General features: G+C 45.1%; 1 protein-coding gene across 5 annotated transcripts in view; it reads right to left on the bottom strand.

Moving 5' to 3' along the window:
* The window catches only part of C2H3orf20 (chromosome 2 C3orf20 homolog), a 103815-nt gene that overhangs the window by 39703 nt on the left and 46830 nt on the right, over positions 1-17282 (bottom strand). For all 5 annotated transcript variants that reach the window (XM_054551269.2, XM_054551270.2, XM_054551271.2 and 2 more), the window contains 3 exons: positions 11036-11167; positions 5550-5673; positions 3835-4087 (listed from right to left, as the gene is read on the bottom strand). In XM_054551269.2, the coding sequence (XP_054407244.2) occupies positions 3835-4087; positions 5550-5673; positions 11036-11167 (509 nt within the window). The remainder of the gene's footprint in view (positions 1-3834; positions 4088-5549; positions 5674-11035; positions 11168-17282) is intronic.

The raw sequence follows: 17282 nt of genomic DNA, 5'->3' as shown, positions 1-17282 counted from the left end.
CCCTAGTCGTGATAATAAAAAATACCTCCAAACATTGTCAAATATCCCCTGGGGGGCAAACTCATCTCTGGTTGAGAAACACTGGGTTAAACAAAGGGTTTTTAGACATGACAACAAATCACAATCCAGAAAAGAAAAAACCTATTTCAATTAGACTTCATCCAAATACATTTTACTCTGCAAATACACTGTTAAGAGAATAAAAAATTAAGCCAAATTTTTGAAGAAAATATTTCAAGTCACATATCTGATAAAAGACTTATACCCAGAATAAAGAACTTTCAAAACTCACAATAAGAAAACAATCCAATTTTGAAATGTGCAAAAGACTTGGATACTTCACCAAAGAAAATATATGAATGGTAAATAAGCCATGAAAAGATGCTCAACAACTTTAGTTATTAGGGAAATGCAAATTAAAATGATAATGGGATATTACCACATGTCTATCGAATGGCAAAAAACCAAACCCCAACAATATCAAGTGCTAACAAAGATTTGGAGCAACTGGAACTCTCATACATTGTTGGTGGACATGGATAATGGTACAGCTACTTGGGAAGACAGTTGGCAGTTTCTTACAAAGTCAAACATGCATTTACTATAAAACCAGGCAATCTAGCTCTTAAGTATTTACCCAAGTGAAATGAAAACTTAGGCTCACATAAAAGCCTACTCACGAGTATTTATAGCAGTTTTATCATAATCAGAAAAAGCTGAAAACAATCCAAATGTCTTTCAGTGGTTGAATGGATAAACAAATTTTGCCCATCCATGCCATGTATTATATACAGAAAAAAATTAACATTAGAAGGCTTGAGGCTGTTATCTTCAGAACAACTTCTTTACAACACTAGCCCTTGGCTGGTGTCTGGGAACTTGGCACCCTGCTCTATGCCTAGACTGCAAACAATGTGATTTATGCTGAACACCTGTTTTCCTTCTGGCAGCCTGGAATTTTGCTAGTTGCTAGGCTTAGGGTGCCTATGTGACCAGTACCCACTAAAAAGCTTGGGTTTGGATCCCTAGTGGGCTTCCTTAGCAGAAACATTGCACACGTTACTGCATTTTTTTCTGCTAGAGAAAGGAGCATGCTAGGTGTGTCCTCTCACTGTGCACCAGAAGACACACCTGTGTCCTTCAGATTCTACCTGTGTCTTTTTCCTTTGCTGATCATATCATGTATCCTTTCATTATAATAAACCTTATCCATGAATACAACTATATAATGAGTCTCATGGGTCCTAGTAAATCTCTGAATGTGGGGGTGATGTTGGGGCCCCCGAGACAGAACACTACTCAGTAATAAAAAGAAATGAACTTCTGATCCATGTAACAATATGGATGAATCCTGCATGTATTACACTAAGTTAAAGAAGATAGATTCAAAAGGCTGTATACAGGAAGGGAATTTCTTTCTCTTGGTTGGGGGGTGATGGAATCGTCCTGCATCTTGGCTGTGGTGTATGTATGTATAGGGAAAAACAGAGTATATATAGGGCTTGGTACTGTTCACAGTTTCAGACATCCACTGTGGGTCTTGGAAAGTATCCCCTGAGGATAAGAAGGACTGCTGTATTTAAAATGGTCAATAAACAATGGAGGGTGCTCAGCCTCTATAGTCATCAGGGAAATGCAAATAAAAAACCATTTTGTCACTAAGACAACACATTTCATCATTACAGAATGGCTATATTAAAATGATTGACCATACCAAGCATTGGTGAAGATGTGGAGCAACTGAACTCTCAGACACACTGCTGGTGGGAGCAGAACGTAAAACCACCATGGTGGAAAACGGACAGTCTGTACTAGAAGCCGAACATACACATACTCAATGACAGCAATTTCACATCCAGGCATATGCCAATCAATAGTAGCACAGTTTGCTACTACCTAAACAACCAAATATTCATCAACATAGAATGCATACTTTTTGGTGTATTTACAATCGATTATTATTATTGTTATTATTATTTTTGAGACGCAGTCTCGCTCTGTTGCCCGGGCTGGAGTGCAGTGGCGTGATCTCGGCTCACTGCAAGCTCCGCCTCCCGGGTTCACGCCATTCTCCTGCCTCCCAGCCTCCCGAGTAGCTGGGACCACAGGCGCCCACCACCACACCCGGCTAATTTTTTGTATTTTTAGTAGAGAGGGGGTTTCACCATGTTAGCCAGGATGGTCTTTATCTCCTGACCTCGTGATCTGCCCGCCTCAGCCTCCCAAAGTGCTGGGATTACAGGCGTGGGCCACCGCACCCGGCCTATAATTGATTATTATAAAGTAATGAAAAAGAAGAAACTATTGCTATACATAACAACATGCACAAATCTCACAATCATAATGTTGAGACAAAGATGCCAGACACCAAAGAAGACACACCAAAGAGATCTATTTTAATCAGGTTTTAGAAAACAATAAAAACTAATCTCTGGTGTTAGCAATCTTCCACCTGGGAAGGAAGGTGAGATTGGTCATTTGGATGGGACAAAAGGGGGCTTCTAAGGAGCTGGTAATGCCCTATTTCTTGACTTGGTAGTTATAGGATATGTTTACTCTGTAATATTAATTGAGCTACACACTTAGGATTTGCTCATTTTTCTGTATGCATTTTATATTTTTTGAAAAGTTAAAGCATGAAAAATATTTTAATACTTTTTTAAAGTTAAAAAGAGATAAATCCCAGGCCAGGTGCAGTGGCTCACGCCTGTAATCCCAGCACTTTGGGAGCCCAGGTGGGTGGATCACATGAGGTCAGGAGTTCGAGACCAGCCTGGCCAACATGGCAAAACCCTGTCTCTACTAAAAATACAAAATGTAGGCAGGCGTGGTGGTGCATGCCTGTTGTCCCAGCACTAGGGAAGCTGAGGCAGGAGAATCGCTTCAACCCCAGAGGCAGAGGTTGCGGTGAGCTGAGATCGTGCCACTGCACTCCAGCCTGGGTGACAGAGCGAGACTCTGTCTGAAAAAAAACAAAGATAAATCAGATGATGTCACTTCCTTATGGAATGGCCTTCCATAACACTATCAAGGCTACATGACCAAACTCCTGCCTACATCTCGGTCATCAATTTGCGTCGTCCCCTTTTCTACCACACTCCAGCCTCACTAGCCTTCTTACTCTCTCACACATACCAACCTCACTCCTGTCTCAGTGCCTTTGGACTTGCTGTGCCCTCTGCCTGGTGTTCCTTCCCCACATCTGTTCCTGGCCGCCTGTTTATCATCCTTTGCATCTGGGTTTCAATATAATCTCCTGAGAACTGCCTTTCCTCACCCTCTACCACAGCCCATTCCACGCCACTTTCCAGCTACTCTCTATCCCAGATGCCAGGCAACATTTTCTGTAGAGAACCAGGTAGTGAATACCTGAGACTTTGCAGGCCTGACCCTCAATGTCCACTGCCACAAGAAAGCGGCTGTAGATGATATGTGAATGAGTGGGTGTAGCCGTGTTCCCAGAAAACCTTATTTAAGGATACCGACATTTAAATTTTTATATCATTTCCCCTGTCATGAAATCTTTTGATTTTTTTCCCCCTTCAAGCACTTAAAAATATAAAAACCATTCTTAGCTCACCCACAAAAATTGGCAGCTGGGCCAAATTTGGTCCATAGCCAACCCCTGCCTTAACCCATTACTCCGATTATTTTCTTCCTAGTCCTTATCGCTGCCTAAAATTGTATCATTTGTTCATGTGTTTATCCTCACTTTACTTGCCCTTGGAATTTAAGCTCCAAAAGAGAAGGGCCCCATCTGTTGGGTTCACTATCCTATGCCCACTGCCCATCACAACACCCGATGCTGCGGAAGACGTGAAGGACGAAGCCAACCTGGATGTGACCTTGGCTTTGGTGTGGATTTTGGTGGTCTTCCTCCGAACTGGGCTCACAGGAGCAGACTCAGGCTCATCCTTCAAAGTCTCTGCAATTGAGGATTCCAGTTGGCCTGACTGAGATTGTAAAAGACTTTCTCCTGAGTATAAACTTAGCTTGGGGAGCCGCTCGGGATGAGTTCCAGATCTCATCTTCAACCGAACAAATTCTTCCTCCTCTTTTTTGGGGGGATATTCAATGGTAAACAGACCTGTTAACAGAAGACGCTGCTGTCATTTTCCCTTCATGGCCAGGACTCCTCTGCCCCTGGTTCCAGACTGGAAACATCTAAGTGCACCTTGGCTCACCCCCATCTCTTCCCCTCCGCTCTCACTGATTCTCCGGCACCTCCCCTCTGCTGTCCAATACAGTACTCCTGTCCCAGCGCACTCATCAGTCACACTGCCAAATGTTGGGTTGTAAGAATGTAAGAATGAATAGGCCTCCTTTCGTACTCATTCTTCAAAACACCTAGCTTCAATCTCACTCTCCCGACCCAAGCTGGGGCCTGTTCCATTCAGCCTGTGTTCTCCCCAGCACCAAATGTAGAGGCTAGCTACACAATGCATTCCTGGCCCATGCTGTTCCTTCCTTGAGAATGCTGTTCCCTGTGTCTCCAGCTTTAAGTCAATTGCAACTACTTTCTTTGTTGTATTGTATTTATTTATATTCTTGTCTTGCTTTCCCTACTAGACTGGAAAACTTCTAAGGCCAGGGACCTCTCGTCTCTTCACTCACCAGCATTTCTCAAATGTGGGTGCTGAGCATGCAGAGGCACCCCAAGACAGAACTCCCAGACTCCGGAAATTCCCAGTGGGGGAGCAGGATGGGAGACATAGTCACAATGCTAAGTAGTAAGATGTATAATTAGAACATATACAAAGTGCTGTGGGATCCTTTCTTTCACTTGTGTGGAAAAAAAAGAAAAAATAAATAATTAAGTGCTATGGGAGCCCAAAGGAGGTGTGACCCATTCTGCTAGGGAAGTCAAGGAAGGCTTCCCAGAGAAGGAGGCAATCGAAGTCTCTGGGGACAAGAAGAAACTCCCCAGAGAGATAGTGGGAGAAGCACAGCCCCTCCATGCCCAGCCAGGGGGTGACACAGAATAGGGTCAATGTATCCTTGTTCCCAGGCCCATCAGCAGTCAGGAGAGGGGCTCAGAGGTGGAAGGGTCCTGAGGCCACCCATGCTGGCCTTGGGGGATCTCTGTGGGCCTAACAGGGACAGCCTAGAGAGGTGACTGCATTTTTCTCTTCTGAGATCCACAAAAAGAAGGGAGGAGGAGGGGCTCCAGATGGATGATGGGTGATATGAGAAATGGAGCTAAAGGTGAATGTAGATGTGGGATGGGGACCAAGAGGGACACAGCCAGCCACTGAGAAACCCAGGAAAATAAGACAATCTCATGGAGATGTGCAAGACACTCCGGGAGAGAGCTCAGAAATGCAAGTGGGCACATGTCACTATTCTTAGCTGTGTGGCCTTAAGTGACCTGAGCCCAATGATCCTACCTAAAATGGGGAAATATCTCTGCTATGCCTACTTCCCTGGACATTCAGACTGAAGATGGAATGGGCAGTAAAGTAAAGGTCTGTCCCTTGAGATGACCTGCCAGAATCTCAGGACTGGGGAAGCCAGCAGATAGGCCTTCGCCCACCTTTCAGCCTCCTTACCTGCAGCCAGCAAGATAGAATTAATGAACTGAGTCACTGTCTTCTGAAACCGCTTCTTGATCTCAGCCAGGGCTCGGCTCATCTTATACACCTTGTTGTCCATGTTGCTGATTCTGCGATTCAGCTGGAGAGAGGCAAAGGGGAGGGCAGGTGTCACCAGCCCCTCAAGGAGCCAGCTGCCTAGCCCAAGATAACTAAGACTTGCTCCGGTTCAGGAGATGTGCTATTGCCCATCCCCCCCACCCCTACCTGGAACACATCTCTCTCCCTCTCAGCCTAGTGAGTTCCTGCACACAGGCCCAGGCCTGACTCATGGCCTCTCCTTGGAGGGTTTTCCTTGATTCGACTGGGCAGAACTACTTCTTGCTTTGTACTCTCATCATGCTCAATGCAGCCTGAAGATGGAAGTTAGCACTTTGCCAAGTGATAGCTGTGTTTGAGCCTATCTTTCCACTAGACTGCAAGCTTCTGGAGGGAAGGGACCTAGTCTTGGTCTCCTGTGTGTCTGAGTGCTTGTCATGCAGGTGCTCAGTAAATGCTATTGCATTCGTGAGTAAGTGGATGATAAAGCCTTCTGCAGAGCTTTCTCTGCTGGCCTCCCTTTGCAGTGGATGCTGCGGTGCATCCTCCAGGAGCCCCTTCATCCCTCCAGCTGTCAAAACAGTGGCTGCTGACATTGCCCAGCTGAGAACCTGCCTCTGGCCAAGGTTACAGAGGCTGACTGGTCATTGCAGGCCACAAAGGCCCAGGCCTCTTGCTTCCATTTGAGATTATGCTGAAGGATCATTCTGACGCCAGTGCTCCCCACGGGATCGCTGAGGCCTCTGCCATGGCTGCCCTCTCCCTCTGCCTTCCTTCAGACCCTCAAAGGAGCTGTTCCCAAGAGCAGTCCCCAGTAAACTCCTGCACACTTGGCTCCATTCCACAGTCTGTTTCCCAGGAGACCCAACCTAAGACCTGCTCTGAACAGCTGGGGCATGTCAGTGGCACTGCAAAATCAGGCCGTTTCCAGAGGTATTTATATTCGGTCTTTCTCTCTAGGAAGCCTTCCCTGATTTCCTCAGCCAACAGCAACTGCTCCCTCTGGTGAACTTTCACACATGTCCCTTCCTGTCCTTTCTGCCCTGGGTCCTGGTCATTTTTTTTTTTTTTTTCACTTCCTTTGTCCCTAAACTCATTCAGCAACTTGAGAGGAAGATCTATCATTTCTACATCTCCCACGTAACATAGAGAAGGTAGGAAAAAAAACTCTCTTCTGTGGAATTTAAGCCCCAAGTGGCAAGAGTAGGGTGAGCAGTATCAGATTTCCTGATGAACAACAAAGTCAGCCCACGAGTCCTTCTTTATGCTGCAGGCAGGAAATCTATAAAGGATGCCCCCAACAAATGGCAAAGCCTCAACCATCCTTCTGATTCTTGGCCCCAGTTGCTGCTTCTGCACTCATCTTATTTATTTAATTATTTGAAATTTATACCTAGCCTTCTTCCAAAAAGGACCTGAGGTGGCACACTGGGCTAATAAAGCATTTAAACAGAGGCTGTTGTCTCACTTCCCAAGAGCTGCCTTGATGGAAATATTTAGTGAGGAGCCAGGCCTCAGGGCTGTAAAAGCTGGGACTGCCATTCTGCCTGTCTCTCTGATGGGTGGCTCTTTCCAGGGCAATGGGTGTCTGGGGAAGCCATTTAACAAGCTTCTCAGTGACAGGGACTTGGAGGGAGGAGGCTGCTCCCGCCCCCACCTCCAGCCTTACAGAGGCGACCATGGTTTTGCTAACGAGTGATCACCGACCCCAAATAAACACCCACAGACGGAACTGAATGGACTGTAAAAGTCCCAGGGTGGGAGTGTGTTAAAGCCGGGTGGGCCCTTATGCATCACTACACAGGTGAGGAAACTGAGACCCAGACAGGGAAGGGACTGGCCCAAGGCCCTATGGCCTCTTCCTAGCTGAGGCTCTCTGCCAGCCCCAACTCTCGGCACATTTTCTTGGAAGCTCCTTGCAGCTCTCATGGTCCAAGAATGCAAGATGAGCTAATTTTCTAAGCCTCAGGATTTCATGTAAAATATCCTGAGATGCTTAACCACGTGGTTAAGGTCAACATTTGGAAATCCCATTACCCACAAGAAAGCATATTTACTCATTGTTTCTGTTTATCTTGTTAGAAAGTTGTCATACATAGTACACATGCTTGCACTCTCAAAAGAGGTTATGATCGGAACACTGTTTTGGCAAGTCAATCTTGGTCAACATCTGCTTCTGCTTTCTATAACGCAGCACTATTTTCAGAATCTGTCTCAATGTATTGGTCTGTTTGTCCCTATGTTACATTTCCTTAAGACAGTTATGCTCTTTGAATTACTGTGTCATTTTAAATAACCTCTCAGTCTTCTACCGCACTGTCAAACCACGCCTTGATAAGCTTCCCTTAATAGAGACTCTACCTTCTAGCCCAGCATGATCCACTAGAAATATAATGTGAGCTACACATGTAGTTGAAAACGTCCTAGTAGCACATTAAAAACATTTTTAAAAGGGAAAATTAATTCTAATTATCTATTGATTTAAACCAGTATATCAAAAATAAGGTTATGTCAACATATCATCAAAATAGTCAATTATTAATGATAAATTTTACATTCTGAATTCACACTAAGTCTTTGAAATGCAGTGTGTGTTTCCATGCAGAGCCCATCTCCATTTGCACTTGTCACATGTCAAGGGCTCAATTGCCATGTGTGACTCATGGCTACAATATCGGACAGCACAGCTCTAGACTTCTAATTCCAGCTTGAGGAGGTTGCTTTAAGGTAAGAAAATAAGACTTGAATTCCTAGGGGCTTTTCTAGGCCTAAGGGGCTTGTTGGGTACACAGACTGAGAGTAATTTTTCTCAGCTGCTCATGGGGGTCTTGAATTGCTTGTATCTTGGTTCTCAGCTGCATTCCAAACTTCAGAGATAATCAGACAAGAGGTTGCCAGAAAAATGAAGCACTGTCACAATTTTATGAGAACAAATAATTTTCTAATATCCATTGCCTTTGATAAGAAAAGTAGACTCACATTTTTAAATCGCAATCTAAAAAGGTTTCCAAGAAGCATAGATAGGTGACTTCATACCCAGTGCATCTTAATCACTTAACAATAACTTTTTCTGGCCAGGCACCGTGGCTTACGCCTGTAATCCCAGCACTTTGGGAGGCTGAGGCGGGTGGATCGTCTAAGGTCAGGAGTTTGAGACCAGCCTGGCCAACATGGTGAAACCCTGTCTGTACTAAAAATACAAAAATGAGCTGGCGTGGTGGTAGGCATCTGTAATCCCAGCTACTCGGGAGTCTGAAGGCATGAGAATCACTTGAACCTAGGAGGCGGAGGCTGCAGTGAGCCAAGATTGCACCACTGTACTCCAGTCTGGGCGACAGACAAGGCTTGGTCTCAATAAAATAAAATAAAATAAAACAAAATAAAATAAAATAAAATAAAATAAAACCAATGGCCTTTTAGAGTGAGAGTGTGGAACCAAATTGACAGGGTAGATGGATCAATAAGCAAGATCATTCATCTCAGCCCAGATGGACTCAAACTCTTGCGGGTAGTTTGCTCTTTGAAGTAACCAATGCATGCCGGATTCACAGGCACCTGCGTTTCTCCGGTACTTCCTCTCCTCCTCTCCTAGCAGATTCCACACAACCCTCTGGCGCACCACAAGGGTCAAGCTAGATGATCATTGGTGCCCATGCTTTTGCCCCTTCCATTAGATCGAGAGAATTTCAGAGTTTAGAGGGAATGAGACTTCTTTATTTCTACATCTCCAGCAGCCAACTTGGCCTGCTGCAGGTGCTAATAAATGTTTATTGAATTTGTTAATGAATTAATGAAGGTGAAATGCTGCTGGAATGAAAATGTAGTGGGAAAAAAAAAAAAAACAGGTGCAATGCTTTCCTCCAGGAGTAACAAAGGAGACCCCTAACAACTGCCCACGTCCTATGTCCTTATTGGACATTGGGTTGGTTGCCCTTGCTGGGCTCTGCCGGCTTTGGGTGTCTGTAAGCTTGTGGCATACAGTGGCAAATGCCCACACAGCTTAAGAGTATCTTGCTCAGGATGATCATATAATCTATCATCCAAACCAGGACACTTTTGAGGGGGACACATAGTGCCATTTACAATTGCTCCAGGTATATAATTGCTCTGGTATAAACTGGGACTGGCTCTGGGCAAACTGGAAAGTGTGGTGGTCACCCTGCTTTTGCTTCTAGGAGCCTTCTCTTAGTGGGCAGAGTGCCCTGTGGGGAGCTCAAATAGTCTGCTCTACCCACCTGAGCTTTGGTTACCCCATCTCGTGTTGAGGTCAAGTGTTCTCTTTTGGGATATATACTCAGGGTGTAGGGACTGTGTCCTCTTAATCCTCTCCACCTCTCTCCCTGATGTTGACTTGACATCACCAGATATACGGCAGGATCCATGATGACCCACTGAATGGAAGAATCAGACTCCCAGTCTCCACTGTATTCTCATCCACCCAAAAAATATTTGGTAAAGACTTAATTTGAAGTAGTCCTCATGCTGGGCCCTGGGACAACAGACATTAGAGGGAATCACAGGGAATTTTCAATTTGTGGAGAAGATAGACTTGAAAATAAAGCAGTCTGGAATGGAGGTTGTCACGGCCAGGGGGGCTGAGCAGAGGGAGAGACTGACTCTACCTGGGATGGGAAGAGGGTGGTAGAGAGAGGGTCATCAACATGCACTGGTAGTTTTCTACTCAGCATCATTTCTTCTCCTGGTAACAGCACCTTGATTTTCCTTTAGGGAAACTCTTCTGCCTTATCCTTTGCCCAGGTGGTTCATTTGAGCGTAATCTGACACACTGGCCCCCAGAATGGACATGAGCCTCAAGCCTAGCCAATGGGAGCAATACATACTCCTGGCCACAGGGAATGTTTCACACATGGGCAGTTAATAGAGCCAATGAGTGTTGATGTTGGCATTTCTACTGGAGTGTTTAGGAAAGAGAAGCCCTCCTTCTTCCAGGGGCACTAAAGCTGGTATAATAATAGCCCAGAGATGTTCATGGTCATCTTGTCATCAACAGGAGAGAAACTCCTTGAGAATGAAGCCAACAAAAAGGAAAGCAGAGCCAAGAGATGGGAAGATCTGGTGGAATGATTTCAGAGCCTGGATCCAGCCATGCCTGAAACTGCATATTGACAGACTTCTCAGTTTATTGAGCCACTGTATTCTTTTTTCATGCTTAAGCTAGTCCACACTGGATTCTGTCACTTACAACTGGAAGACTCTTAATTGATATAAGAAGTTTCACAGGAAGGTGGTACTAAGAGTAGGTGGTGAATAATGGCAGAGGAAAAGGCAGGGTCTTGCATGGAAGGGTGGTGGGGAGTAAGAGCAAAGGCCCTGAGATGTGAAACAGCAACCCACGTTGAGATGCCCAGGGGTCAGGGCTGGGTGCATGGTCTGCCTTGCCTTACCCGTTTGTCATATGCCATTCCATGGGGACAATTGTTGGCCGACACAGTGAGTGTTACTGTCTCATTCAGGGAGGTGAAGGTGACTGTGATGGAGTCCTGTCCCAGCACCTTTAGTTTCATTTCCTCATTCACCTGTAGATGAAGAAACAGTACTCAGAGAATCCCTGCTTCAACGGCCCCAGCCACCCTTTCCTGACCCACCACGAAGCACAAAGCCTCTGTTGGCTTGGGGCAGAAGATTTGTAAGAGCTTTCCAGTTCTTATGTTAGAATTCTGCTTCATGGAGAAGACAGAAAAATTCCAGGCTCCCCTGGGGGACCCACTGAAAAAGTAAATGATGCTTCCTTATTCCTGCTCCTTCCCTTTCCAACTCAGGCATGAAACCCACTGTGAAAGAGTCACAGGTGTCTGGCAGATGAATCAGCTTCAGTTCTGGTAAAGATGAATTGGGAATGCAGCTTGGATCAGAGGGTAACCCTTTATCCCTGAATCAAACAGATGTGTCCACTCAGGCACAAGGCCTGACTACGACTCTTGTCCTACAGTGGTAGGAAGGTGACCACTTGGCAGGAAGCACTGGAAAGCCCTCTGCAGACGGGTGGGAAGAGGTCAAAGAGGACCCAGAAGGGCCTGGGCCACACATACTCAGCCCCTTCCACAAATATGTCATTACTCTTCCCCTGAGGAGAAGCCAAAGATGGGTGGAAAGGGGCAGCTACTCTTTATCATCACTTCCAAAAGAGTGGGATTTCCTTTAAGCAGTACCATATTGGAGCTTGGGGAGAGTGAGTTGCCCTTATAACAACTCATGCCTTACTGAGAGCTCTGTGGTCTACAGGTGAGTCCCAGTTCTGCCTCCTGATAACAACCCAGTTAGCTTCGCTGAATCTCAACTTCTTCCACATGAAATCATTGAACGGCTATTATTAGGATCAAATGAGATAAAAATGGTGGAAGTGGCTTTGTAAGCCATTAAGGCCTATGCCCAGCATGAGCAGATATTGTCAGGACAAGGTAGAGCAACTCACATTTAAGGCTGTTGAACAATTTGCATGTGCAGAGCACAATTTATACGCAGGGAACCTCCCGGAGAGCCTCAGAGTGTGCAGCCCTACACTGCTGTGCTTCTCTCAGTCTTCAATGTCCCTGACCTACAATATCCCCTTACCTACAAATACCCCAGGATGCCTCTGAACCAAAAACAACAACAACAACAACAACAACAACAACACTCTCTGCTTTGCTCCTTCCATTTCTTTCTACTATTCCAGTTGCTTGCCCAGGGGTCTACACTTAACTTCCTTTCTTCTGAGTTTCTTCCTCACACCCTGCAGTCTGGAGACCAGTTCCCTTCAGCACCCTGAAAGCACTGAACTATGACTTGCCAAGTCTTTTGACATCTTCAAACTTGATCACTCTCACTTAAAAGAAACCCTCGGCCGGGCACGGTGGCTCACACCTGTAACCCCAGCACTTTGGGAGGCCAAGGTGGGTGGATCATGAGGTCAGGAGATCGAGACCATCCTGGCTAACATGGTGAAACCCCGTCTCTACTAAAAATACAAAGAAATTAGCCGGGCATGGTGGCGGATGCCTGTAGTCCCAGCTACTCGGGAGGCTGAGGCAGGAGAATGGCACAAACCCAGAAGGCAGAGCTTGCAGTGAGCTGAGATTGCGCCACTACACTCCAGCCTAGGCAACAGAGTGAGACTCTGTCTCAAAAAACAAACAAACAAACAAACAAACAAAAAAACCCTCCTCTCTCTTGTCCTCCTTCTAAAGAGATGTAGTATAGAGCCATGGTTGGGAGCTCAAGCTCTGCAGTTGAGCAGGGGTCAAATCGTGGCATTGCCATTTACCAGTTGGGCAATTTTAGACAAATTGGTTAGCTTCTCTGAGCCTGGGGACAATAATAGTAAAAAGTAAGGTAAAAGTAAAAAGTTTTATCCCATGAAATTTTCTCATAGGATGGTTAGCCAATTTCAGCAGATTTCATAGCTTAGCATAGTACAGCTTTCATTTATTATCCTTGCTCCCTGGATGGTTTTTCTTTCTCTCCCCCAAACTCCCAAGTATGGCAGCTCTACAAACTACAGACTTGTCTTCTTGAGAGTTCATTTGCCAGACCATTATACTTCTCCATTATCCCCAATCTCTCACCCTAGGTCAGGGTCCATGTCACAGTAGCCCAGAGAGATATGGCCATTGAACCAAATAAACATATCTAAAATCATTTTGGTCACTGATCCTCTCAGAAACTTCTCTGTTTCCTCCCAGACACATAATCCATCATGGAGTCATCTACAATTCCCTCTTCCTTTCATCTACCCCTTACAGGCCATGCCTGTGCACCACTGAGTTCTTTTACTGAAATAACTCCTTTAAAAAATATTGCCGCTATTTTTAATGCTTTTGGGTCTGGCTAGTAACTCCCCAACTAGTCTCTCCACTAGCTCACCCACTGGTCTCTCTCCAGTCAACCAAAAATGCTAGACTGAACATTTCAGCCCTCAGCCTAAAAATTAACTAGCTGGTTCTACTTCCAGTATAGCTGAGTCAGTGCCTGACAGGCTGCCTTCCTCATAGATAACTATAAGCTTGAAAAAATTTTAAAAAAAATGACCCAAAGGCTATGAAGAGTGAACAAATGCAGGCAGACTTTGAAGAGGAGTCAAAATTTAAAAGGAGCAGCAGGGGGGGAGGAGCCAAGATGGCTGAATAGGAACAGCTCCGGTCTACAGCTTCCAGCGTGAGCAATGCAGAAGATGGGTGATTTCTGCACTTCCATCTGAGGTACCGGGTTCATCTCACTAGGGAGTGCCAGACAGTGGGCACAGGACAGTGGGTGCAGAGCACCGTGCGCCAGCTGAAGCAGGGCAAGGCATTGCCTCACTCGGGAAGCGCAAGGGGTCAGGGAGTTACCTTTCCTGGTCAAGGAAAGGGGTGACAGACGGCACCTGGAAAATCAGGCCACTCCCACCCAAATACTGTGCTTTTCCAACGGGCTTAGGAAATGGCGCACCAGGAGATTATATCCCGCACCTGGCTCGGAGGGTCCTACGCCCACGGAGTCTCGCTGATTGCTAGCAGAGCAGTCTGAGATCAAACTGCAAGGCAGCAGCGAGGCTGCGGGAGGGGCGCCCGCCATTGCGCAGGCTCGCTTAGGTAAACAAAGCAGCCTGGAAGCTCGAACTGGGTGGAGCCCACCACAGCTCAAGGAGGCCTGCCTGCCTCTGTAGGCTCCACTTCTGGGGGCAGGGCACAGACAAACAAAAAGACAGCAGTAACCTCTGCAGACTTAAATGTCCCTGTCTGACAGCTTTGAGGAGAGCAGTGGTTCTCCCAGCACACAGCTGGAAATCTGAGAATGGGCAGACTGTCTCCTCAAGTGGGTCCCTGACCCCTAACCCCCAAGCAGCCTAACTGGGAGGCACCCCCCAGTAGGGGCAGACTGACACCTCACACGGCGGGTACTCCTCTGAGACAAAACTTCCAGAGGAACGATCAGACAGCAGCATTCGCAGATCACGAAAATCCATGGTTCTGCAGCCACCGCTGCTGATACCCAGGCAAACAGGGTCTGGAGTGGACCTCTAGCAAACTCCAACAGACCTGCAGCTGAGGGTCCTGTCTGTTAGAAGGAAAACTAACAAACAGAAAGGACATCCACACCAAAAACCCCTCTGTACATCACCATCATCAAAGACCAAAAGTAGATAAAACCACAAAGATGGGGAAAAAACAAAGCAGAAAAACTGGAAACTCTAAAAAGCAGAGCACCTCTCCTCCTCCAAAGGAACGCAGTTCCTCATCAGCAACGGAACAAAGCTGGACGGAGAATGACTTTGACGAGTTGAGAGAAGAAGACTTCAGACGACCAAACTACTCCGAGCTACAGAAGGAAATTCAAACCAAAGGCAAAGAAGTTGAAAACTTTGAAAAAAATTTAGACGAATGTATAACTAGAATAACCAATACAGAGAAGTGCTTAAAGGAGCTGATGGAGCTGAAAGCCAAGGCTCGAGAACTACGTGGAGAATGCAGAAGCCTCAGGAGCTGATGCGATCAACTGGAAGAAAGGGTATCAGTGATGGAAGATGAAATGAATGAAATGAAGCGAGAAGGGAAGTTTAGAGAAAAAAGAATAAAAAGAAACGAACAAAGCCTCCAAGAAATATGGGACTATGTGAAAAGACCAAATCTATGTCTGATTGGTGTACCTGAAAGTGATGGGGAGAATGGAACCAAGTTGGAAAACACTCTGCAGGATATTATCCAGGAGAACTTCCCCAATCTAGCAACGCAGGCCAACATTCAGATTCAGGAAATACAGAGAACGCCACAAAGATACTCCTAGAGAAGAGCAACTCCAAGACACATAATTGTCAGATTCACCAAAGTTGAAATGAAGGAAAAAATGTTAAGGGTAGCCAGAGAGAAAGGTCGGGTTACCCACAAAGGGAAGCCCATCAGACTAACAGCTGATCTCTTCTCAGAAACTCTACAAGCCAGAAGAGAGTGGGGGCCAATATTCAACATTCTTAAAGAAAAGAATTTTCAACCCAGAATTTCATATCCAGCCAAACTAAGCTTCATAAGTGAAGGAGAAATAAAATCCTTTACAGACAAGCAAATGCTGAGAGATTTTGTCACCACCAGGCCTGCCCTAAAAGAGCTCTTGAAGGAAGCACTAAACATGGAAAGGCACAACCAGTACCAGCCACTGCAAAATCATGCCAAAATGTAAAGACCATCAAGACTAGGAAGAAACTGCATCAACTAATGAGCAAAATAACCAGCTAACATCATAATGGCTGGATCAAATTCACACATAACAATATCAACTTTAAATGTAAATAGACTAAATGCTCCAATTAAAAGACACAGACTGGCAAATTGGATAAAGAGTCAAGACCCATCAGTGTGCTGTATTCAGGAAACCCATCTCACGTGCAGAGACACATATAGGCTCAAAATAAAAGGATGGAGGAAGATCTACCAAGCAAATGGAAAACAAAAAAAGGCAGGGGTTGCAATCCTAGTCTCTGATAAAACAGACTTCAAACCAACAAAGATCAAAAGAGACAAAGAAGGCCATTACATAATGGTAAAGGGATCAATTCAACAAGAAGAGCTAACTATCCTAAATATATATGCACCCAAATACAGGAGTACCCAGATTCATAAAGCAAGTCCTGAGTGACCTACAAAGAGACTTAGACTCCCACACAATAATAATGGGAGACTTTAACAACCACTGTCAACATTAGACAGATCAACGAGACAGAAAGTTAAGAAGGATATCCAGGAATTGAACTCAGCTCTGCACCAAGCAGACCTAATAGACATCTACAGAACTCTCCACCCCAAATCAACAGAATATACATTTTTTTCAGCACCACACCACACCTATTCCAAAATTGACCACATACTTGGAAGTAAAGCTCTCCTCAGCAAATGTAAAAGAACAGAAATTATAACAAACTGTCTCTCAGACCACAGTGCAATCAAACTAGAACTCAGGATTAAGAAACTCACTCAAAACCGCTCAACTACATGGAAACTGAACAACCTGCTCCTGAATGACTACTGGGTACATAACGAAATGAAGGCAGAAATAAAGATGTTCTTTGAAACCAATGAGAACAAAGACACAACATACCAGAATCTCTGGGACACATTCAAAGCAGTGTGTAGAGGGAAATTTATAGCACTAAATGCCCACAAGAGAAAGCAGGAAAGATCCAAAATTGACACCCTAACATCACAATTAAAAGAACTAGAAAAGCAAGAGAAAACACATTCAAAAGCTAGCAGAAGGCAAGAAATAACTAAAATCAGAGCAGAACTGAAGGAAATAGAGACACAAAAAACCCTTCAAAAAATTAATGAATCCAGGAGCTGGTTTTTTGAAAGGATCAACAAAATTGATAGACCGCTAGCAAGACTAATAAAGAAAAAAAGAGAGAAGAATCAAAAGACGCAATAAAAAATGATAAAGGGGATATCACCACCAATCCCACAGAAATACAAACTACCATCAGAGAATACTACAAACACCTCTACGCAAATAAACTAGAAAATCTAGAAGAAATGGATAAGTTCCTCGACACATACACTCTCCCAAGACTAAACCAGGAAGAAGTTGAATCTCTGAATAGACCAATAACAGGATCTGAAATTGTGGCAATAATCAATAGCTTACCAACCAAAAAGAGTCCAGGACCAGATGGATTCACAGCCGAAT

This window comes from Pongo abelii, chromosome 2 (assembly GCF_028885655.2).
Source record: "Pongo abelii isolate AG06213 chromosome 2, NHGRI_mPonAbe1-v2.0_pri, whole genome shotgun sequence".
In the NCBI taxonomy this organism is placed as follows: Eukaryota; Metazoa; Chordata; class Mammalia; order Primates; family Hominidae; genus Pongo; species Pongo abelii.
This window is presented reverse-complemented; position numbering and strand designations above follow the sequence as displayed.